This window comes from Amblyomma mixtum, chromosome 3, assembly GCF_055824585.1.
Source record: "Amblyomma mixtum isolate Tamu chromosome 3, ASM5582458v1, whole genome shotgun sequence".
Lineage (NCBI taxonomy): Eukaryota > Metazoa > Arthropoda > Arachnida > Ixodida > Ixodidae > Amblyomma > Amblyomma mixtum.
In genome coordinates this window covers 341,656,807-341,682,124 of record NC_143014.1, presented here as the reverse complement: position 1 = coordinate 341,682,124, position 25,318 = coordinate 341,656,807, and the positions used below count along the sequence as shown (strand labels likewise).

The following is a 25,318-nucleotide window of genomic DNA, read 5'->3' as shown; positions in this document are numbered from 1 at the left end:
TGTCTGCGTGGTATTTCCATTCATCCAGCTTGCCAAAACTCTCCGCTCCTCATGCACTGTTCGCTGTTTGTTGCGCAGTGAAGCCTCCTCACATGCGATGCCACATGTGAAGAAGCTCCAGTGGCTGCCGGTTCGCACCCAGAAAGAAGCCGCGGTGACACTCATCACTGTGGTGGAGAAGTTCTGCTTCCACCACACCTGGTGGTGTGCAGGAATTAAAACACTTCACGGAACGGCGAGAAATCACTGTTCTCACACAGTTTTCGCCTTAAAAGGAGATAATACTTGCCCAGGTGCCCTCAACTAAATTTTGCTTACGCGTGAATGGTTTTTGGCAGTTTTGAAGGGGCCATTCGATAATTCGACATTCGGATAATTCGTAAATTTTTTCCACTCCTTTGAAGTCCAAATTAACAAGGTTCTACTGTATTACAGTTAGTCAAGAAGATTTGCAGACTCTGGTAAATTCTCGTGCAGACGAAGGAGACGCTCTAGGTTTCAGTTTTAGCGCAACTAAATCAGGTGTAATGATTTTCAACGATACAACTGATCAGGTGCTTACAATAAGACGCATGAAATACCCAGAGTGGCCGAATACAAGTATCTTGGGATGTGGCTAAATGAAGGGGATATATACACTGAAAAGCACGTACAGTCTCTTAGGGCAAAAGGGCGAAGAGACGCCGGGATAATGAAACATAGGGCATTATGGGGGTACAACAAATATGAAGTACTAAGAGGTATTTGGAAAGGAATAATGGTGCCGGGACTTACTTTCGTCAATGCGGTTCTTTGCTTAAGGGGGGACATGGGTCTTGAAAAAAAAATTTTTATTAATGAAGTCACAGTTACGAAATCTTCAGGGCATATGTATTTTTGTGTGCTGATTCTAAATATGTCATTTAATTTCATGTAAAACAATTCCTTGAGCACTTATGCACTTTTTATGCTAGCATTTTGCGGAGAGTTTTGAAGAAAATTTGCTGCAGGAAACCCACTGAAATGTATGCCATTGGGTTCTCTTGACACCAAGGAATACAATAAGGGTGAAATTGTCTTCCTGCCTATCATAGAACTTAAGTTATAGAGTTTTGAAGTTGTCGCTTCAGAAATGAGAAGTAAAATGTGTATTCCTGTGTCTGAAGTTGCAGCTTCAGTACCCTATTACTCAAGTTCTATGAGAGCCAGGATGATAATTTTACCCTTATTGTATTCCTTGGTGTCAAGAGAACCCAATGGCATACACTTCAGCGAGTTTCCTGCAGCAAATTTTCTTCAAAACTCTCTGCAAAATACTTGCATAAAAAGTGCATAAGTGCTCAAAGAATTGTTTTACACGAAATTAAATGACATATCTAGAATCAGCGTACAAAAATACATGTTCCCTGAAAATTTCATAACTGTGACTAAACTAATAAAATTTTCTTTTCAAGACCAGCGTCCCCCCTTAAAGGCAGAAGTTCAGTCAAGATTAGATGTAAATCAGAGAGCTGTAGGAAGATTAGCACTAGGTGCCCACGGCAAAACCACAAACGAGGCAGTACAAGGGGATAATGGCTGGGCACCGTTTGACGCACGGGAAGCTCAGAGTAAAATCCTATATGAAGAACGCCTGAGGAAATTGGACGATAACAGGTGGGCAGCCAAGGTATTTAAATACTTATACAGAAAGAGCATTGACACAGAGTGGAGGGAAAGAACTAGGAAACTCTTTGAAGCTACGTCGGGCTGTCCTAGAACGTGCAGCTACAAAAGGAAATTTAACGAAGATGACACATGTGCAATGGTAAATCTGTAGAAACATTTGAACACTGCAATGCGGCGGTATCGATCCGGATGTCGATGCAGGCACAGTCACTCTTCCTGAGGCCCTAAGTTTTAGAGATAACAATGGTCATGTGAATGAATCTGCAGTGGAAGTTAGCAAAAGGGGATTGGAAGATTTGTAGATCGAAAGCAGAGAGACGACATAAGGTTAGAAGTGCAGGATTAAAAATTAGAGAATAGCAAAACTACAGACCAATTTATTTCACCAATAAAGAAATATAAAGAAGAAAAGCCCAATGGTGGCCACTGCCGCCACTCCGTTTGAAAGGGGATGCTCCGATGCTCCATCCATCCATGGTCGCTCACCTGCTGCGTTGGGACCAATCAGCGGGTGTGCACTGGTGGCAGCATCCGTAAAAGTCTCTATCCCCCGCACTCGAGACAGAACGACTCTCACCTTTATTTTTTTGACTCACCTATGAAAATTTCACGCACTAAATGTGACCTAACACAATGGCGTCGACACTGGCGGATTCTTCCACAAGTACTACTGCCAATTGCTGAGAACGCGATTGCCTTCAGAAACGACAAGCGAGACCTTTACCATGGAAGAGGAACAGCAGCTTGATTGCCTAAGGAAGCATCAGGCGATATCTTTGACCACAGAAGAGGAATGAGAGCAAGAACGGCTTCAGAAGTGGAAACACGGATCAGCACGCATGCATTCCTGCAGTGAAGGTTACTCTGAGCACAGCATGGATTGCAGCACTCCTTTCTTCTCCTGTGCCATTACCGTACCCTCCGTGCTGCAAGCTCCTCGGATTTCCCGCCAAGAATTGCTTGCAGGAATCGAGCTTCGCTCGGGACGCCAGTGATGCAGAGGCTCGTGAAGTTTCCACCAATGCAGCAATGACAGTGAATGGTGATGAGCGCGGTGCATCGGAAGGTTTATGATGCAGTCATGACCAATAAAGGCCTCATTGACGAGGCAATCATCATAGCTGTCACTGGCACGGATGGTGAACAGACACCTGTGCAAGTTGGATTCTACCAAGAGGGCTTATGAATGATCGAATCCCAACGGGACTTCATTTTTGCTAAGGATGTCCCACTTGACTAAGTGCAGTATTTAGAATTTCTGCGGAGAGATGTGGATAAAACTGCTGCAAAGCAGTCAAAGCTCACAGATTACAGATTTCTTCCTGCAAAGAAATGAACAGTCAGTGTAAGCTACTTTCCTTTCAATAAATGCTCTGAAGTTTGTCATGTTCTGTTTTGTGAGGAAAACCCAGTGACAGCAACGACATTTCCTTGGCACTGCAATATTGTTGTAAGGGGGTCTGACTGTACTACTTCGTGTGACTGTAAACCACCTAGCCCGTACGGAAGTTCTGTTCCTACCATAGAGTTTCTTACTATTACCTAGAGGGAAAGCTGGCAAGCCGTCTATGGGAGTTTGCATAGAGGCCCCTCGTGACCACTTCAGCCACCATGGGCGCTCAAAGCATCATGGGGCGGTGAGCTACCGACTGCAGAACTTCAACTTTTGACCAAAAAATAATGAAAAAATAAAGCTGTTTGATAAATACGAATGTCTTAACATTGTATATCCTGTCTGTAAATTGCAACAAGTGAGCAGAAAAGCCTTTAAGTGCAAAGTTTGCCCAAAATAAGAGACAATTCGCTCTCCTATTGGCCAAGTATTGAACATTATAAAAACTAATATTTCGAGCTCAACAGGCGCGCTTTTAAAAGGAAATATGTTTTCAAAAGAAATTTAGTTGCTTAAATACCTCAAAAAGTTTTTTAATGGCATTTTAGAAAAGTGAAACCTTTTATTAGTGTTGTGTGTCGTTGCGGTTTCACTACTATTGTTTTTACACACTGCATTCGCGCGAAAGACGAATAGCGTTTTCGGAATGAAACATCTTAGTAGTGCCACTCCGTGTTCCCGAAAAACTACGACTGCCCCGCAACAAGTAGCTCACCGCCCCATGATGCTTTGGGCGTCCATGGTGGCTGAAGTGCAGCGCCGCCAGCTTTCCCTCTAGGTAATAGTAAGAAACTCTATGGTTCCTACCCCAACAGGAATATTTGGGGCATCAATACGTAAGAAAGAAAAGCACATGTAAACATCGCTAAAGCACACTGACCCCCGCAGTTGAGGAGAAAAAAACCAGAGGCGCCTTCTGCTGGACTCCCTGTGTGATGCAGTATCACTTCTTCCTGCAGTCCTTGCACTGCTCAAAAGGGTCCAACAGCACAGACACCAGATCGACTGGCATGGCCTGGTTCTGAGGTGTTGGACACTTGTGAACCACCGAGCGGGTGCAGGGGAGCTGTAGCTGTGCCTCATCCCGTGCTCTCCTTACAGGCGGAGCCCCCAAGGAAAGCGGCCGCACTCACATCTGCCCACGAGTAGAGGTCGCGCAGCTGCGTTGTGTCCAGGTCGCTGACCCCGACCGAGAGGGCCAGGCCCCGGCGGTAGAGCTGCTCAGCGGCTGCCCACAGGGGACGCATCTGCTCCGTGCTCGACTTTGCACTCACTGGCGGGAAGGCCACGATCAGAGAGTCCAGCTCAGAGACAGCCAGCTCTTCAAGCACTGAAACACAGCAGGTAAGCGTGAGCACGGGTAGTCTCCAATAAGTTTGCCTATTTTTTAAATTAAATAATAGATTTTTACTCAGGGCTGTGAGGTATGCCGCACTGGTAGTTTCCATAGCAATTTGCACCAACTGGTGTTTTTTAATGCGCGGTGCCATCATACAGTGCATATGCAGAACGGTTGCATTTGACAAAATCTGGTTTGGTTTGGTTTGGTTTATGGGGTTTAACGTCCCAAAGCGACTCAGGCTATGAGAGACGCCGTAGTGGAGGGCTCAGGATCATTTCGATCGCCTGGGGTTCTTTAACGTGACATCGCACAGCACACGGGCCTCTAGAATTTGTCCTCCAAAGAAATTCAACCGCCGCGGCCGGGATCGAACCCGCGTCTTTTGGGTCAGCAGCCGAGCACCATAACCACTGAGCCACCGCGGCGGCTATTTGACAAAATCTATCACTTCAATCTGCTTCCTGGCAAAGATGTCTGCTTGAGACATTAGTGTTGCCATCAATGGCCCTACCCCAGCAGGAAGCGACCACTCATCGCATTGAGGCACACAACTGGACCGTCAATTAAATTTCACTTTAAAACTGCATACATCAGAAAGAAAGCAGCTCATGGCAGCAGAGTCTTGATAAAAGCTATCAACTAGTCTCCCCTTTGCTGGGGTGATATGCACAACACTCATCTATCACAAGCCATACAAAATAAAGCATTACAGATGAAGCATGCAGCCCATGCAACACTAACACTGGATTGTTTATTCTCAACCAACAGCACAGTAATGGTCAGTGAACATGTTAAACATTCTCATGCTGTGCTTACGCTCAAATCAAGCAATATCTCCTCACAATCTCCATCATTCCTAAATCATTCCTCAAAAACAGAAACAACTTGCTTTAAGCAGAAATTTTACACCACTGCAAGAGACTCGGCAATTTCACTCTGGAATTTGTTGCAATCTGCTTTTAAACAAAGAGTCACAAACATTTCGGAACAAGCTCATATCTTTTAGTTGATAAAACTGATCCCCTGTGACCATATCTGTTGTGATGATTTTTCCTCTCCCAGCGTGCTTTCTTTGTCTGCCACTCATCAAATTCAAACCTGTAATGTTTCCACTGCTTTTATTGAAACACTTTTTTTTACTTGCATACATGTGGGCAATCCTGGTTTCAGACCGATTTCTGAGAAGTAATGTGATCATCGTACTTATTCAGCTGTCCATGTTCTAACGCTTGATCACCTTCTGTCTCCCGCTGGTTTGTTCCTACTCTTCGAGGACATGACAGAAAGTCCTCGATTATGCGACCTCCGTATGCTGTTTTGCAAACACACAGACTCCAAATTATGCATGCTTAGATTTGGTGCCCCGGTAACCGGACAAGCATCATCAGGGGGGACTTTTAAGAAAGTATACTTGACACCAGGTGTACCTTTGTTTGTAGCCTTCTCCAGGGCTGTCGCATCGAAGCCACCCAGGAAGACCTTCACTGGAAAAAAAATGCCAAGGCATTATCTCAACTGCACCAAAGCTCTTTCCATCAAACATTAGAACATACTATATGTCTCATGTAACTCAACTTGAACAAGACAGAACTGCAAGCTCCCACAACATTAACAGGCTATTATATCCACAACGCAGTTAAAAAAAAAAAAGAGCCCACAGCTAATACTACATAAGAAGGCTTCCAACTGCACTTGAAAGGCGCACTTAAAAGGTGCACTTAAAAGGAAGCCTAAAGGGGATATGAAAGTTCCTGAATAGTTGCGACCACCTAACAACACAGGGAGTCACGGCAATTTGACTAAAAACCAGTTTCTTGTGCTTTCAAGCACCACAGATGACAGGCTCCCTAGCCTAGTGAACAATGCCAAGAACAAGCATGCCTCATAACTTGGTGACTTTGCCACGAACGAAAACCTCCACACGGAACAGTTAAGTCTTTTAAAAAGGGTGGTTAACTACGCTAGTTGGTCCAAACTTCAAGGTGGTTGCAGAAGAATTGGCAACACAAAGACAAAAAAAAAGGGACAAACAGACATCTGTCTGTTTGTCAAACAAAGCAGCACAAAGCAGGACAAAGCAGCACCGCTAACTGAACTCTTTACTGGAAATACAGCGCCTTTTATTTTGTCGCCAATATGTCTTCCTTAACTGAAGACAAAAGACGTGAAGAACCAGATGAAAAAAAGTGACTTGCAAAACTTCAGTGCATGCATGCACTGACCCACAATCACACGAAGATCGGCCAGAAAGAGGAACAGTGTCCGAATAGTAGTACGCTGAGCACCTAACAAGGCAAAAGGATGTGTGCTTGAGTCAACAGGCAAAAGAAACTGCAGTGCCAGACCACACACACCAGACAAGATAAGCGAATTCTTTCAAAGAGTGTTGGATAGTATCCCCTGCCCTGTGGAAAACAAAAAATAGGCCAAACAACAAACAAAACCAAACAAGGCCAAACAAGAAGATGCTTGAACAATCGAACAAGGCAGCACACATCATCACCATCAGGTACCCCTGGCAGCATTCTAGCCTGCGTTGTAAGGAATACAAAATAAAAAAGGCAAAAAGAACCAAGTACACACTTCTACACCCCCCCAAAATTGCATGAAGTGAAAGTCTTGAAAAAGAATGGCGATAAGCCAACTTGGCAGATCCTCGAACCATGGCCGCTTCGCCAAACAGGAAAGCAGTATGCAAGCACACCATCATTGGCCTTGTCAAGAAAAGGAGCCCAAGGAAGATAATGGTGACAAAATAAAGAGCGCGGCATTTCCAATAAAGCATTCAGTTAACAGTGCAACTTTGCCCATATCTGTCTATTCATTCCTCTTTTCCTTGTTCTACTAATTCTGCTGCAAGCACCCTAAAATTTAGTCTTTGCTTATTATAGTGGAAAAAAGCCTGCGAAAAATGCTTCACATGGCCTCAGTGCTTATTTTCAAGCAATGCTGTAATGGCGGCTAGTTCGTTTGTCATCTTCAGGTTGGAGCGGTATACTTTGGCACAAGGACTAGTCACAAAAAACAGGACAAACCAGCTACGTGCTTGAACTTTCAACTGTTTATTAAATGTACTGCTCTCCTTATATACTCGCATACAAAGAACAAATGTACAAACATGTATGAAAAACAATGTTAAGTGCTATTCATGAAACCGTAACCGATGTATCACCGCTTTCTATCGCGCTGCTTATTAACAATTTAATCTCGCTCTGCATCAGCACTATCGACAGATCGCTTACGCATTCCGTGGAACTGGCCCATGCCATTTCGTATGCTTCCAAGATTACTCTTTCATTTCGGTCTGTGAAATGTCCGATAATAGCGGTTTCCTGGAATCTTGGGGTGTATTCTTTGCAGCGAGCTACATGCTTGGCGAGATTGCTTAGATTGTTGATTATGCCGCAGTTTCTTCGATGCTCACCCAGTCTGATGTTTATGCATCTTTCAGTCTTGCGCACGTATCTCTTGCTGCAAGACAGCGGGATGTTGTGCACAACACACTTATCACAATACATGATCTTTTGATGGTCGATTTCGCATGTGAATCATGTATTGTGATAAGTGTGTTGTGTTGTTGTTGTTGTTGTGATAAGTGTGTTGTTCGGCAGTGGAAAGAGGGCAATCCACCAGGTGTGCGTGTGTGTTTTGTTTGGGTTTGTGTGGGTTTAACGTCCCAAAGCAACTCACGCTATGAGGGATGCCGTTTGAAGGGTTCCGGAAAAACTTCGACCACCTGGGGCTCTTTAACATTCACTGACATCGCAGAGCACACTGTGTGTGTGTGTGTGCGTGCGTGTGTGCGTGCGTGTGTGCGTACACATACAGGATATATACATGTTGCGGACTGAGATTGGTATCCTGAAGACATAAAGCTACAGGCATCATTGACCGTCAGATACCCAAGTTAACTACAAAACCCATGTTTATGTTTTTGGGTGGGAATGAGGAGGGGGTTTTTCTGGGTCCATTATAACAGCCCTGGCTTTTTTTCGCTCCACTGAGCTGTTCCGCCGCTGTAAAGCAGGCGGGCTGGGAGTTACGTCCATCACCTCGCCAGAGGTGCTGGAAGACAGCGGGGAAGCCGCGGGTGTGTGGGTATCAGGCCTTCCCAATGGGGGGAAGTCCTGCGGGATGCCGACTCATGGACTGGCGCTCTCTGCTTCGGAGTTGGCAGAGCAGCCTTCGCTGTCCCTGCCTGGGGCGTGGACGGCCCTGCCCTAGGCTCGGTGGAAGTGGCCTCGGCAGGGGCCGCAGTGCCACGTGGTGCACCGCCCCTGCAAGCCACCTCAGCGAAGTTGGGTTTGCTGTGAAGTAGAATGTGCTGGTAAGCGCAAAACGCCTTCTCGCTTCTTCAAAAGAAATGCTTTCCTTGGTCTCTATGGTTATTCTCCCTTTTTCTTCCTTCCAGGACAGACACGTCCTGGAGTATGCAGCATGGTCTCCATCACAGTGTGCACAGCGCGGGGCAGAGTCAAATTCATCAGAATGGAGATCCTTCGAAGAACTTTTTGCTCAAGTTTTGCAACTGCGGCAACTCTTTGAGCCATGACCGAACCTTTGGCGATTGAAACACCTGCAAGAGTTGGGTATGTACGGTCTTACATTAACTTTCAAATATCCCACTTCGACTGTGTCGGGCAATGTGCTGGTGTTGAACGTGAGGATCAAGTGTTTTGTGTTTATTTCCTTACTGTCCTTTCGGATTTGATTCGATGATCACCTATGACATCTCGGTCGCTCTGCCCTTCGAGCATTTCTTTTTCGGTGATGTGGACAATATCAGTTAAGATACAATGCCTCGGACAGTGTTCAGAGATTGGTGGGAAGCCACGGAGACAAAAATGTTCCCTGCAGACACAATGTTTGCGAGTTTTCAGTACTGGACGTTGTCGTGCAGTTCAAGCAATAAGTCACCGCTGGCCATTTTTGATACCTTGTAGCCGATTCCCAAGGCTTCTGTCAAGCATTTTGATACAAGGAAGAGGGATAGGATTCTTACTTGCTTATCTTATACTTCGCTATGGATGACACGGTATTCAGGAAAAGTTACTTTTCTTTTTTTAAAAAGTCACCCGCATCATTCCACCCTCTCTTGAGAGAGAGCAATCATGTTTGGAAAGTGGGGGGAGCCATAAAAAAATTTAGTTTTTCGGTCACGGTGCCAGCCGCCCACCATGGAGCCCAATGGAGGGGACGAGACAGGAACTTGCAAGTCCTGCCCACACCAGCTGTACACCACTGCTATAACCAAATATGACGTAACACAGGTTGGTTGGCCACACAGGTGAACCCTAGCCACCTATGAAAAGCGAAAAAACTGACAAGAGAGGAGGAGACAGGAGAGTTGTAAGAAAGAAGATGGGAAAACGAAAGACGAAGGGGAGGACAGCAAAAGGTGACTGCCAATGTGCCGTCTACGGGAAGCTGGGGCCAAAGTGGTGTGTTGCCTCCGCCGAGGGGCCTTAAAGGTCCAAACGCTCGGCATCGGCTCAACCACCAGGATCCCCTTCTCCCCGGACACGGCGATGCCACGCACGGCTAAGCGTGGGTGCTCTGGTCTGTGGTGGTGCACTGCTCACCATCATCCCCCTGCGGGGATGTCCCTGCGGATGCTCGGGATACCCCGTGGTGTTGCAACTCACCAACATCTGCATGACGCAGATGCCCCTGCGGAGGCTACTAAAAACTGTAGAGTAATGACCCGCTAATGCGAGCAGCGCCTGCAAGCACCAATGCGATGCGTAGTGCAATTGCTCTATAGAGCGTCTGCACTGTAACCTGCTGTTGGTGGACAAAAGCTGAGGCCTCTAGAGAGGGCACTCAATTGTACATTGCTGAGTGCGGCACTAGAAATGTTTAGTACCGAATTATTGGGAACCTAATAATGTTTCGCGGACTGTGATAACGGAGGTATGTGAGATGGTTTGGTTCGGTTTATGGGGGTTGCACATCCCAAAGTGACTCATTTCGCTCCTATTGACCATTGGTTATCTTGCCTTCACATTACATACACTGCCCATGTCCATCCCCTCTTGATTTCGACTAGGACATCATTCGATATCCGGGTTAAATATAGTTCTCTGCAGATATTGTAAACGGCAAAATGAAAGGGCAGTCAGTGGTATTGTGCTACTCTTCAAAGCAGGTGTGCACTCCCAATGAGCCAGGCCAGGACAGTGGTGGCGAGTTCTGGGGTTCAACTGAGCACAGAAATGTGACAAGTTTCTTGTTGTACCCCAACTTAGCAGAAGATGCGGAATCACTGGAGACCTCAGGCCGTCAGAACAAATGAAGTGTGTTTCCTTCCAACCACTGACTTCTGCAAAGCTCCTTCCACTAGGTTTGTTCAAACAAACAAAGAATGGGACATAAACATTAGCGACTCTGCACTTTTCATGTGGCATGAATGCAAAAAGAATGCCCTGAGAAGAAGTAAGGCCGCCACTGCACTCTTTCTCATCAAAAACTTAATTCCACGTTAAGCCTACATGGCAAAAGTACCACCACACAGTTTACACCTGCCTGGCACAGAATGTCAACTGTCAACACCAATTCTTCAGAGTGACCCTGGGATCCCGGTCACGTAACACTCATACATTCTCTTGAGGCAATACAAAATCGCTCAGCCCGGTTTATCTTAAACAACTACCAAAGGACCGCTAGTGTTACTAATATGAAAACCTACTTACAACTACCACTTTTATCGACACGAAGAAAGCTATCTCGCCTGTCTCTCTTTCATAAAATATACCATCATAACACAACCTTGCGCTACCTTTGGGTTCAACCACCGTCATACATTTCAACTCGCCGTGACCACAGCAAAAAGGTACATATTCCACACTCAAATACGCTTGCATATTCATACTCGTTTATTCCTCGGACAAGCAATGACTGGAATAACCTACCAGCATCACTAACAAGCATATCTGAAACTGAGAACTTTAAATCAGCATTACACAGTTTCCTTTCATAGCTAGTGCTCATATCATCATCATGGCGTTCATAGATGGTGTTCATATTCCCAATACGACTGTTTGTTTATTAGGAACTGCATTCCTTGTTTATTATTTGTTTTCCTTGCCATATTTTTCTGTATTTATTAACACCGTTACTGATGTCGTAGTTTACTCTTTGTACCTTTGTTCTTTTTCATTCTTTTTGTATGCTACTTTCGTTTTTGTACTGGTTTTACAGAGATTGTGTATATTTTTTACTAATAACTTCTTGTGTAAATTGTGTATGCCTCTGCATCCGCCCCTCCCCTCTATAATGTACAGTCTTTGTCAAAAGTAACCAGGCTGCATGGTTTTCTTCTACGTCGTATATTTAAACTACTATGCCAGCCTTCAAGCTCTAAGTCTCTGTATGGTAAGGAAAACCCCTGTCCTCACCTTCAAAGAACTTTTCGACCTTACGGAAAGTCGTAAAGTCTCTGTTATACAAATGAGAAGCAAACCATGCAGCCTGGTTACTTTTGACAAAGACTGTACATTTGTACCCTGAGGGTATAATAAATAAATAAATAAATAAACATCCATGCAGGGAAGATTTCAAACCCACATGTAGCATTTCTGGGGCATCTGCACTGACATGGCAAGGAGGTGTTTGTGAGCACGCTTTCCGTGCCCACATCAGGTGAGAGAAGAAAGGAAGCGTGGAACACGGACACAAATCAATTAACTGCATGAAAGACAGCCGGCACCTGTGATTTTGAAGGTTGACCTTTCGTTGACAGCCACTTGACAAGGTAGGTCCTTGTTGACATACTGGAGCACCTTCCCGTCCTGAAATTAAGTCAGCAACTTTGTTTCACAAGTGAATAATACCACCTTGGGCAAGAACGCAAGCATCAAACAACGTTCCGAATGAAAGCTAAAAAAGAAAAAAAAAACTTGATGGGTATCACCATGGCGAGCCTAAAAGCAACTGCTACACACAGTATCAGCATTCCCATGGGCCCATTTTTCTCAAAGGGGGAGGGGCACGGAGGGCAAACTGAAGTTGGCAAAGACTACTCTCACTGAAAGCAGACCTCTACGAGAGACCAAACAACGAAATAACTGGTTTGGTTTGGTTTATTGGGGTTTAATGTCCCAAAGCAACTCAGGCTATGAGGGACGCCGTAGTGGAGGGCTCCGGAAATTTCAACCACCTGGGGTTCTTTAACGTGCACTGACATCGCACAGTACACGGGCCTCGAATTTCTCCTCCAAAGAAATTCAACCGCCGCGGCTGGGATCGAACCCGCGTCTTTCGGGCCAGCAGCCGAGCACCATAGCCACTGAGCCACCATGGCGGCAACGAAATAACTGACTGATTTCGGAAGAAAACTGCATGCATCAACACAAAATTTTTTACACAGATCCCAGAGGTTATGCTAATCTGCCACTGACTTCAAAATGACGGCAACCAGTCTTTCTCGGTGTGGATGTCACGATTGTGAATCAACTGGGAATAAACCCAGAAAGAGCCAGGGATCAATTTTTACTGAGAACAATAACTGAATGGAGCTGCCGTCAGTGTCCCTTAAACAGTGAGTGCTACAATGCATCAATTCACTGTGAGCTCAGGTGAAAATTTTGTGCTACTACAACGAGTATGAGAAGCTTGGGCATGACACCTCTCAGCAATTTCAACCACTCAAGACTAGGGGCCCTCCATATTCTAAAGGCAGCGCCATCTCCTCCAGCACCACTCTTCCTTCTCTTCTTTTTTTTTTTTCAACCGTGGCTCCCTCTACATGGTGGTGAACTCCATTTCACAAGTTCCCTGCAGCACTATAGAAGGTAGACACCACCTCAGCCAATCAGGAGAGCGCGTTAAATGTGCTCCTCCATGCCTCGTTGTCTGCATGGCGTCTGCTCGCGGCGGACGCAGATATGGTTAGAAATGTGTAAAAATCAACGCTGTCCATGTACCATTTGCGCATGCACATTTGCGTGCACTAAGTGCAAGCATTTTTTAGGATGTAACGCCATTTTCTCAAATTTGCACTTTTAGTTCAGAGCATGCAAACGAAAATGCACAATAAGCTCAGCCTACTGGCGCTATCTGGTTGTCAAACTGGGAACCATTTTCATCAACAAACTAATGCTCCCTAGGCCTAGAAGCAGCAGAGCCGTCACTCTGAATAAAAAATAAAAGAAATTTATCACTCACACATTTTTTCTTATAGGCGAGATGAGACGAAGCGACAGCCTGCTAGTAAATGCACTGAAAATGGCAGTAACAACAACGAATACAATCCGAAACAAGGGGTCCTGCTTCAAAGAGCTCCACCAATTTGGACAATATCTTAGCGCACGCAACAGCCATGAACGCTAAACTCGGGAAATAGTGTGTGTAACACGAGCGTATGGTAAGGCTCAATTTGAAATAGTGTCTGGCATATATACACTATGAAGCCCTCTATTTTTTTTAACGCACAACATCCCATATGCCCCTTTACATTCTGCAGTGTAGGAACGTCATCTCCGCATTCATTGTGCATTTGGTAGTGCTGCAGGGAACTACTGAGATGGAGTACAGCAGACGCTCTATGGAGCAATTGCACTCCAGGGTTCCTTAGCATTGGCACTTGCAAGCGCTGCTCACGTTGTTTGCCACTGCATGAAAGGAGGAACCAGCAAGACAAGCAAGAAAAAAGTGGCACGAAAACACGACAACGTTCAGCCAGTGACAGGGAGGGAAGGAGGCAGGCATTACTCCAGTGTTGCACAGACACTCAGAAAGGAATGGCAGCACACCAAAAAAGGCTACCTTGGATCACTGCACCAACAGAAGAGCGCCCAGTCCCAACATAACAATGGCAAGACAATACTGCCACCTTGGGTGCACAGCTAAGGGAGCGGTTGGTCAAATGTTTAGGGGAATCCCCCAAGGTGGAGTAGATTTGTAATAAGGGAGTAATTACTCACTGACGTCCACCTGAGCGCAGCCATACGGCTACAAAGGAAAGCTATACAGCTTTCTCAGAAACTTTGTAGTTAAAGAAAAATTCGTCCTGGTCCGGGGTTCGAACCCGGGACCACCACTTCACCGGAGCAGTCACTCTCTTGGCTGCGCTCAGGTGGATGTCAATGAGTAATTAATCCCTTATTACAAATCTACTCCACCTTGAGGGATTCCCCTCAACATTTGGTCAACACAGTTCCCACTTTGAGTTATTGATCAATTCGCTCTTGCCCTACCATAAGCTTGCCGTCCCGGTTAGCTCAATTGGTAGAGCGACTGCTCCGGTGAAGCGGTGGTCCCGGGTTCGAACTCCGGACTAGGACGAATTTTTCTTTAACTACGAAGTTTCTGAGAAAGCTGTATAGCTTTCCTTTGTAGCCGTATGGCTGCGCTCGGGTGGATGCCAATGAGTAATTACTCCCTTATTAGGGCAGCGGTGAAGCGCCTTTATTTTATAGGTACTGCCAGACTTATGCAAAGTGTTAGGCAGGAGTGGGTGGACAAGTCATGCGAAAAATAAACAAGATTTTAAAATAGACACGCTGCAAGATGAGAACTCAAGGGTTAAAAATGTGCTCGCACAAAGAAAGCACTGACAATGAAAAAAAGCATATCCAGCACAGCGTGGTTCATTCCATCGTTTGAAGTAGAAGTACACTACAAAGCACTAGGCATCTGGAGACAAGCTATCAGAGACAGAAATCAGCCAGGAACAGCATGCACATTTCAATACACAAGGCTGCACTGCCTGCACTAGACAAGTGCAAAAGTGGTCACTTGACAATAAAGCTTGTTGAAAAGGCAATTGCAAAGCGCAGTAACAGGTACCAGGGGCGGATTTATGAGGGGTTGCTCCCCACAAGCAAGAAATATTGCACAAGAAAACCATGCCGAGCCCTATTTTTTGGCCAGAAAACCGCCTCTCCAAGAGTGGCCCACAAATGTGACCCGGCCAGGTACAGAACAGCTTACAAATCATCTTAAGATTGATTTAGAAGTGCGTGCATGAAAACATCCCGAATCGAGCACTCAACAGTTTGGCCACCCATGCATTCTAGTTACACGTCGTTCTGGGGGAAACTTGAACTCTTTACTTTTACATGCGAGATCTTTAACCTTTTTGTTGTGGTATGATCAAGTTATTGCGCACCTGTAGCTTGAGAGTATAAGTTTCAGTCTATCCCTGTTTTACCATTGTAGAGCAAAGGAAAAAATACAATTCTCTCACGGCAGTGACGTGTTTCACATTTTTCCAAGTTAGCAAGACTGCAAGAGATAGGTGGGGGATGTCCAGACTAGTCCAAGCTTAAGCTTGTCTTCTCTGCTTTACCATTTCGTTGCCTTTCCCCACTGAACCCACTTCCTCTTATCCTTTCAATCCCCTTCCATACAGCACAGCTCCGTTGCAGTGACTCCTTCTTGGAGGCAATGATAGGGCTGTGCAACCCCTCCTTTCAATACTGCCCAATCCTCCAGCATGCTGCCTTAACTAACAACATTTCCAGCTTCACTTTTCAGTGTGGTAGCACTACTAGGCACATTTTCTCATTTCAGGTGTACGCACATACGTCCCTGAAGCCTCCTTTGTGGCCCACCTGCCCACCGGGTTTTGGGTAACCCGCCAGATGTGAACACCTGGCCGGCCTTCACCTGGGTGAAGGCCTTGAAGGTACCGTATTTACTCGCATATAGGTTGACCCCTATTCATTGGGCTCGCCGAGAAATAAAAAATTATTCAAACATAAGTCGACCCATACCTTTTGAAAAACATGCACATTCGACGTAGGACAAGCACACACTTCATCTGACTTTAATCTCTGAAAAGAGAGCAAATCTACAGAAACCTGATGTGCAATCACCAGAACCATTCAAGATATCAAATCTCAGCTTTAAAAAGGTCCACAGATGTATCGCTGACACAACTTTTTCCTCTTTTTTTTTTATGTGGTACGCCTCCAAAACCTCCCGTGCTTTACTATCACCGCTCCTGCCCAGAACGCCAAAATATCCTGCTTCCTAAGCAGTCTACCACGATAAGACCACAGAAATGAGTGAAAGGGCAATGCGGGTGCACACAGCAATTCACTGTGTGCACCCTCATGATGATGATGAAGACCTGCGTCACGAATATAGGTCGATAACTAATCATGGGCAACATTTCTGGACAAAAAAAAGGTTGACCTATATGCGAGTAAATACGGCAGAGCACCTTTATGGTAAACGTCTTTAGGTCAAACGACTTTAGCACGTAAGCACCTTCAGTGCCCACCATATCTAGTGCTAGTGCACAATATTCCATGCTTAAGCCATGCCAAACCATCTGCTTTTTTTTTTTTTCTGCACTGCAGCGTAGTTATGCCTTCAGTCCGAAGGCCTTCTAAAAGTTAGCTTTTCCTTGCACCAATCTCAAAAAGCACCGTTTTACCGTATAAGGTTGATATCCATTTCCCTCAGATTGTTGGCCTTGCGACTGCACCATCACCTGGTCTGTGGCTGTGATGCAATCATTCTGCGGGAAGTATGTCACCACAGAGGCACTTCTTAGCTACACTTGTTTCTTTATTAAAGATGTCTCTATTCTGAATGGAAAAAAATACACAATCATCTAAGCAAGGCAAAACGGGACTGCAGTTTCACTTACTACATGCGATTTTACTACACGACTGGTCTAATGCCCGTTTTGTATGCCAACAGCTTTACTTTTGGTTTTTCCAGGGTTCTTCCCGAGATACCCAAGCTTCCGCATTCTTTTACCTTCAATACAACCTATACACTGGTTCAAACTAAGGTCAGGCTCAATTATGACCCCCAGATACTTAAAGCTTGACATCACTCCTATCAATGCGATATCTGAAAGTTACCGATGTGATGAATGGCCCATCGGCTTTGGAATATCTTTCCAAACACCTTCACGAATGACATTAGGCTCAACATGCTTTGCCAGCCAAATAAGATTGATGTATGGCCCCTAGCAAGCAGCTTTATAAAACAAACAGAAAAAAAGCAACTTTTTGTGCTGACATGACCTCACCATGACATACTGCTTGGCAGCATTTCTAAATTTGCAGATTCAATAAGGTTTCAGAAAATGCAGGACTACAGTTCTCATTCACAATCTTGGGCATTGCTGTCTTGAGAACTGCTACCTACTGAGACACACACACAGGAGACAGGTAAAAGTTTTTGATTCACAATTTCTGCTCATCATTGCCCAATCATCATCATCATCAGCCTGACTACGCCCACTGCAGGGCAAAGGCCTCTCCCATGTCTCTCCAATTAACCCTGTCCTTCGCCAGCCGCGGCCACCATATTCCCACAAATTTCTTAATCTCATCCGCCCACCTAATTTTCTGCCGCCCCCCTGCTACGCTTGCCTTCTCTCGGAATCCACTCCGTTACCCTTAAGGACCAGCGGTTATCTTGCCTTCGCATTACGTGCCCTGCCCAAGTCCACTTATTCCTCTTGATTTCAACTAGGATGTCATTAACCCGTGTTTGTTCTTTCACCCACTCCGCCCTCTTCTGATCTCTTAACATTACACCTATCATTGTTCTTTCCAAGAAGCAACGGCCACATACATTCACCCGATCATGGCTCCTGGCAGAGGTACACTGACAAATGCCTTGCAGGTTGCCACTCTTTTTTATAGTGCAAAATAGGCTGAGCTGTATTTACCATCCTTGCTGGAACCACAAAAATTGATTAAATAAAACTCCCGGAGGTCAGTGATGGCCGCGTAATATTGCACTTGTCAAGGGAGGGAAGGCACTCTGAGAGCTCATCTCAGCACAGGTTAAATGTGCCAAGACCCTTGTGCACCCACAAAAGAAAACATTACATTATGCATCTAGACACAAAAGGAAGACATGAAAAGTGTTCACCATCAGAAGGACAAGGCCGTAAGCTTAGTGGACCAGTGGAGACACTAACTACCCTTTTCAGCCATTCAGCTGCCACTCAAAAGATGAGGAGCCCTACATCAATTAATGCAACGCTGGCAGGTGGCCATCCATTTTTAGAGGAGAGGCCGTACCGTGCAAGTTCTGACGCGGGCGGAGGGTGGTTGCCATGGGAACAAAGCAGCAGGCGGCTACACTGGAAGGTGAAGGGCCAATCACAATGCCAACCAGTTCGCTCATTAATGCGCTGAGCCGGAAAGAGAAGACCTAATGCATTGTCATCACATAATAATAATTAAGTGCCCTATAATTATTTAGACAACCAACACTCATGTCTATTACAAATTTATGATATGTAACCATGACCCGAATACATTTTCCTCCTATAGCAACACACTCTGTTCCACTAGCACAGACACACGCAAGTCCTACAAGTTTGTCTTCGCCTCAGCACTTACTCAAGTTGCTGCCTCTGGCCACACAACCAACGGCAGCTGACTAGCAGTCAACAACCACAAGCATGAGAAACAACACGACTACATTGTACTGGGGAGATGAGCTTCATTAATAAGGATCTGCAAGGAGCTTTCAATAAAGTTACAGTATGCCTGAGATGTTAAAGGATGTCGCCCCACAAATATCCTCCAGCAAGAATTCTTTTGATGCACTTTGTAGAAGCAGAGTTATCTGCAGCCAAAATTACAATTTTAGCCTCTTCACGCCTTTCCGTCTCCTCTTGTCTTTTTCACACATCGAAAGGTCAGCACACCTACGCCGGCCCTACCGAAGACGCGCACGGGAATTCCCCAGGAGGGGGGGGGGGGGGGGGGGCACGGTAGCTGTGTGATGCCAAAGAATGTAAGTCATAGCCACCTCTTAACCAGCACACGCAGAAGCGTGAAACAAAGAAGGGCGTGAGCATGAAAAAGTCGCCGGAAAGGGCTCATCAACTTTCACGCATGATTGTAGGTTCTCTGCTCCATGCAAAAATGTATTATTTGTTTCAGGTGCTCATGACATACAATGCAATGATCAAGTGAGTTTGCTTACTCTCCTCAGGGTTGTTTCAAAGTCACTTTAAGCTACAGATTACCTGCTGTCCTGAACTTGCCAATGTTACGCTTTATCTGAATGCCTCATCAAGCAGCAAGTATACACTGGTCTTCATGACGAGCTGCTGCTTCTACCTTGGCTTCCAAAATTAAAGCTAGGGCCTCAAATGGCGAAAGCCATTCAAGATTAGGCAAGTTCCACCTCCAATGAAATGGATATGCCTGTGCCTGTGGCAAAAAAAAAAGAAAAAAGATGCAGCCAAGAGAGTTTAAAGGACGGCCCTTTTATTATAGACACAATAATTTAAGTCGGAAGGTCTAGACTAACACTTACGACACAAATGATGTGGTTGCTTGACGACTTCCACTTCACCAGTGCCAAATTAAGGCTTTGTATCAGCTGCAAAGTAAAAGAGACAATTGAGGAGGTTAATATGTACAAAAATGTCTGAATCATTGCTGTCGAAGAAAGCGTACTTCAACTTGAGTAATTTCAAAATGTGTTTGCCAATTGTTCATTTAGTTAAAAATAATGAACATTTGATTAAAACAATCAGCCAGTCATAATTACATGAATTGATCAACTGTTTATTGACTGATTAGGAATTTCGGGAGTGCACAGTTGACCCCAGTCAGGCAATGGAAAGTATGAGCGCAGTGAAAAATAGTAAAAAGATATGAACAGAATTTCATGTTTCACGTTCATGGGGTTTAACGTCCCAAACCGAGCCAGGCTATGACGGATGCTGTAGCGGAGGGCGCCGGAAATTTCGACCACCTGGGGTTCTTAAACACCCGATGACATCGCACAATACACAGGCCTCTAGCATTTCGCCTCCATCAAAATGCAACCACCGTGGCCGGGATCGCACCTACGTCCCTCGGGTCAGCAGTCGAGCACCATAACCACTGATCCACCGCGGCGGCTTACCACAGGCTAAAGGTCACAACCAATACAGAAGGATCGGCTCCCGACATTATACATCCTAGATCAAGTCACAAGTACAATCAGCCAGACTGCTGTATTAATACCTACCATGCTGCCATTAAACTGAATGCAGGTCGCACACTAGAAAAAAAGGCTGCTTCACGTTTTATTTGATAAGCATTAAACACTGCTGAACAATCAATAGGCTCCAACAAAATTTGACGCAGTGCAGTTTCGTCTCACCCCAGTAAACTGCATTAGAGTGTAAACTGTAGCTCAGAGCAAGCAATACCTGGTCATCTCCAATGCAAAAAGCGCATAACAAGCATTCGCAGGGAGGAACAAATTGCTAGAAGTATTGATCTAGAATGCTCCATTGCAAAAATGGGACCTTATATGTGCATTGTTCCACTCCTTTCCTGGTCCTAAGGAGCAGCCCTTTCCCTTTGTGCATGCCAAATGCAAAGTGCCAAAATGCTTCGAAAAAATGTCCTGTGGCATTTCACACTGCGCTAGTCAAGAGGTGCGCTGGAATATCAACCAACAAATAAACCATTTCAGGGAGCTAAATACTTCTCAAAACAGCTGAACCTCGCTACAACGAAGTAGAAGGGGCCCGGCGATTACTTCGTTATAGCTGTAGCTTCATCATAGCCCATGTTGACCGAGCTTCCAAGGAAAATCATCATTGGTTGGTTGGTTTATTGGGGTTTAACATCCCAAAGCGACTCAGGCTATGAGGGATGCCGTAGTAAAGGGCCCCGGAAATTTCGACCACCTGGGGTTCTTTAACGTGCACTGACATCGCACAGTACACGGGCCCCTAGAATTTCGCCTCCATCAAAATTCAGCCGCCGCAGCCGGGATTTGGCATCGTCAGTTCTTCAGTATATCCAATATTTCCTTATAAACAGTTTTGTTATAACGAGGTTCGTCTGCATAATGAGATCAGCGAATGTACACAACATATACTTACAAAACACCGCTCGTTTTTAACTCTCAAATTTCTCTATGAAAATTCGCACTTGACACACAAGCTGACTTGAATGTGAGAGGACCATCTTCACGATTTTTGGGGGTTGTATGTAAAACCATCCAATGACACCAAATGACGCTTTTTCTATACTGAAACTAAGGACGGAGGTTAACACGCGTCTGATACACAGGTTACATGCACCTAAAAGCTGACATCTCAGAATGACCTACTCATGGACTGACACTGAGCTGCATGCAGACAGGCGAGGCATTTGTGCCCCTTGGATCATCAATCAATCAATAATTTCTTGGCAGTGTCTATTTTGACGGCCGCCTGGGGAAATGCGGTGCTGACATTCTCCCAGCACTCACCTCCAAATAGTTACAGAAAACTAAGTGACACTTCGCAATGAAAACTGATTTTTGGTACTTCCACGGTCGCCTTTCAGGTACGCAAGTCCCCTGGTCATTTCATGCCGCACCGCAATCGTAAATTTTAATCAACAGAACTTGACTAGCCACCCTAACTTGACTGTTCGTTGGGTCGCGAGCGCCTGCAAGCAGCGACGTAATCAGGCTATCTTTTTGAGATAGTCATGTGAGTCAAGCAACACTCAGCAGTCGCGACGTGAAATTTCAGTGCATTACACATAAAAAAAGTGCAGTTTATCGGGTGCGCAAAAAAATAATAATAAACAAACACCATTACAGGGTTCAGTTAGAGAGCTTGACACCTGCACTCGCGCTCGGCTTAGCTGAATGTTTTGTCGCACTTGGCACAAACTTGTTCACAGCGTGCGCTTTCGGCAGTGTCGAGCCGCACGGACCTTTTAAAATCCGAACTTCTTGGTAGCCAACAATGGCCCCAAGAAAAAACAGGGACTGCTATCAAGCTGTACCTAGAGCGTACAGGCAAGAGCCGGGTAGTCTGGCACTGCTCCCGGAAGCAGCGAAACTGAACTGTGCCGGGAGAATCGGGGCCGTGAAAAGCGCATATTTGTTCTCGCGAAGCTTTAAGTAGCCAATCAGGGGCAAGTGCTGCCGGTAGAATAGACACTGCCCAATTTCTAACGTAACCTAAGCGCACAGCCGCCCATCCACCATGCAGTACAGGCGAAAAACGCTCAAACTTGACGTTATATCAGCTGACTGAGCCGGTATTCTCCAACTCAAGACCAGAAGATAAGACTGAAACCTACGGCTCAAAGCCGATGTTCGAAAAGCGTGATCTGACGACTGACTGCAGTAGTAAAGATAAGTTTAATTATACACAGAAAAGTAACTAAAAACAAGAAAGTGATGTGAACTCGCCTCCTCTCCAAGTGACTGAAACACTTTCTTGGTGAGGTCTTTGCATCCCAAGATGTTGCCCGTGTTCAGTACAACGTGCTGTATGGCCGCAGGCAGAACAGCTGAGCTGTCGTTGCTCATGGTCGCTGCAGCAGCTGGTGTAGCTAGAGCCTCGTGTGGCGAGCTGCAGGCACTGTAGGCGCTGTAGATGAGTGAGCGAACCTAGCCGCCTAGACGAGCACTCAATCGCGACGGCTACGTCACACTTTACATCACACGGTAGCGGTAGCGGCGTTGCCTCATATCACGTGAATTGTGCATTCTGCTGTCGATACATTTCCTACCCTCGTGTTTGCTTTACGCCCGCGCGCCAGTGTGTGTTCAGTCTGACAAAAAATTTCAGTTTTCCTCAGTCATATACCAAAAGTTCATGCCTTGTCAAAGAGAAAGTACATGACAAAAGAAAGCCTCAATCATGATCTCAACAGACCACACAGCGCTCATTCATCCACGACCATGCCATGGACTCTCACGAATCATGCGCATACTACGCATACGTCACGGCATATGTTAGTCAGGTGATCACAACCTTTGTGGATTTTGTGACTTCGTGTCTAGAAGTGCGAAAAGCGCAGCGTGCTCGCCACTGGGAGAAGTGGCCTCCTTGCGCGTGACTGCCGCTAGGGCAAAAGTGAGCGCTGCGGTCCGGAGCGCCAGTGGGGAGGCGGCAGCCGGCAGCAGCGGCCGTCGCTGCACGCAGTCGCTTGGATGTTTTGACAGCATGCATATGCGTGCTTGGTACAGTGAACTAGAAGTGCTTGGTAAAAAAATTGCGCGGGTACCATGTTTATGGTTGCGATGCGCCACAAGAAATGCCGTCAGCCTCAAAGAAGACGAGCGGCAGCTAGTCGTGATGCATCGTTTTTGAGCATGTTTCTGACGTGCACAGCGCTGTTTTCGCTCATGCCGCGGACGGGTTTTGTCTTCGAAATGAATACACACATTAAAATGCAAGAGTCTCGGTGCCGCTGAGTGGCATTGATGACTGCACTTTGTATGCGTGCCGATTTCAGCCGCAAATTTTTTACAAAAGGTTTTGTGTTTCATAGCGCCTGCCTAAAAAGACGAGTTTGCTGTGTTTATGCACGCCAAGTACCCTAAAACAGCTATCAAGAGAACTCAGCCGTTTGTGAGGTGGTACGCGCTACAAACACCGCAGACTGATGGGCAAGTTCGAGCGCAGCTGCACAAGGACGAGGGAAGAAGAGATGAAACACAGAATTGAGTAGAAGAATTTTAATTCAGCAGAATGGGAGTGCATGTACAGTATTGTGCATCTTTATCGTGAAGACTTCAAAAAAACTTCTCGCCTCAACCGCTGGCTCGTTTGCGGTAAAACTGAGCATACAGCTTGCGTATTATGAACTTTTGTCTCGTAGCAAGTTTTACAACAATACTTACTTGATGCAGCCGCGAATGATGCAACTCTGTAATCGTCTGCGCCGAGATTGACGAACTGAAGGCTTCCAGCGCCGGGTTGCGGCGAAGGGCTGCAGTGGCGCCATCAAAGGACTTGCGCAGCTTGTATTGCTGACCCCGGCGCCTTTCGCGTCGAGGCGCTTTCCTACGCAAGCAACAGATGGCGCCGCTAGCAATTCTTTGGCAAACCCAGAGTTGGCGGCATTCGTTTCGTAGATTTTGAGGCAGACGATACGGGTTTGCATCATGCGCGGCTGAACCAGGTAAGTACTGTTGACATACTTACTACGAGACAGAAGTTACCGCGATATTAAAGTTCTGTACGCAGTTTCAGCGTAAACGAGTCAGCGGTTGAGGCGAGAAAATTCTAGAAAGTCTTCAAGATAAAGATGCAATTTTCGCTGCAGTTGTGTACCTTCACGTCCTTGTTTTTTTGTGTGTCAAAGTATACTTTGAAGATTTTATCAGTATACGCGGTTTTACCATGTTTATATAGCGTGTTGCGTAAATCAGAGAAAATCGAAAAAAATTCTCTCGGCCTAACCGCACGTTTGTTCGGGCTCAAATTTCGCACAGAGGTTGCATTTAGTGGTCAGTTTTGTTGTATACTACATTTAGATAGGGTACTTGCCTGATTCAGTCAGAATTATTTGGAAATCCCCATCGTCTGCCGCGACAGCGAACCAAAACCGAAAGACTTCGCAGCAGTGGTACCAGTAGCGCCATCTCACACCCATCGGAGAAACCCAGCTGTGCTAAGTTGGTGAGCAAATTATCTTTGCTTGGTGCTCTCTGCTGTGAAGCAGCGCAAGATATAACCGAAAAAGCGGTCGTATAGCGATCAAGAAAAGGCCATGACAATGACTTGGCTATGCGAGTCCAACTCCTTCGCCGCCCTCCCCGGTAGAGGGCTCGTTTCTCCGGTGGGTGCGAGATGGCGCCACGAGTACCACTGCTGCGAAGTGTTTCGGTTTTGGTTCGCCGCCGCCGACGGTGGGAATTTCCGAATAATTCTGAACGAATCAGGCAAGTATCCCACCTAAATGTAGTATAAAACAAAACTGACCACCAAATTCAACCTCTGTGCAAAATTCGAGCCCGAAGAAACGTGTGGTTAGGCCGAGAGAATTTTTTTTCGATTTTCTCTGATTTGCGCAACAGACGGTATATTTACCGCAGATAAAGCGAAAAGTTTTAATCTTTTGTGGATTGCGCTGCGGTTTTTACCGGTACGCGGTTTAACCATGTTTATATTTACCGTAGATAAAGCTATCTAGCTGCTCGTTATACGAAGTAGAATTGCTCATGCTGCGCTGATCCTTGTAATTCCATTTTAAACGCAATGATGC

The 25,318-nt window shown here is 45.7% G+C and overlaps 1 protein-coding gene across 4 annotated transcripts in view; it reads right to left on the bottom strand.

Moving 5' to 3' along the window:
* Positions 1 to 23,051, bottom strand: part of Gclm (Glutamate-cysteine ligase modifier subunit) — a 45,000-nt gene extending 21,949 nt beyond the window's left edge. Inside the window, exons 1-6 of one of the 4 annotated variants that reach the window (XM_089584124.1) lie at positions 22,512 to 23,049; positions 19,632 to 19,697; positions 16,768 to 16,851; positions 12,091 to 12,172; positions 5,810 to 5,866; positions 4,174 to 4,370 (exon numbers count right to left, since the gene is read on the bottom strand). In XM_089584124.1, coding sequence (XP_089440250.1) covers positions 4,174 to 4,370; positions 5,810 to 5,866; positions 12,091 to 12,172; positions 16,768 to 16,851; positions 19,632 to 19,697; positions 22,512 to 22,631 — 606 coding nt within the window. In that variant the 5' untranslated portion in view covers positions 22,632 to 23,049. Of the gene's footprint in view, positions 1 to 4,173; positions 4,371 to 5,809; positions 5,867 to 12,090; positions 12,173 to 16,767; positions 16,852 to 19,631; positions 19,698 to 22,511 lie in introns of all 4 variants that reach the window. The other 3 variants (XM_089584125.1, XM_089584126.1, XM_089584127.1) reach the window with 3 other exon arrangements.
* Between the last annotated feature and the right edge of the window lie 2,267 nt (positions 23,052 to 25,318).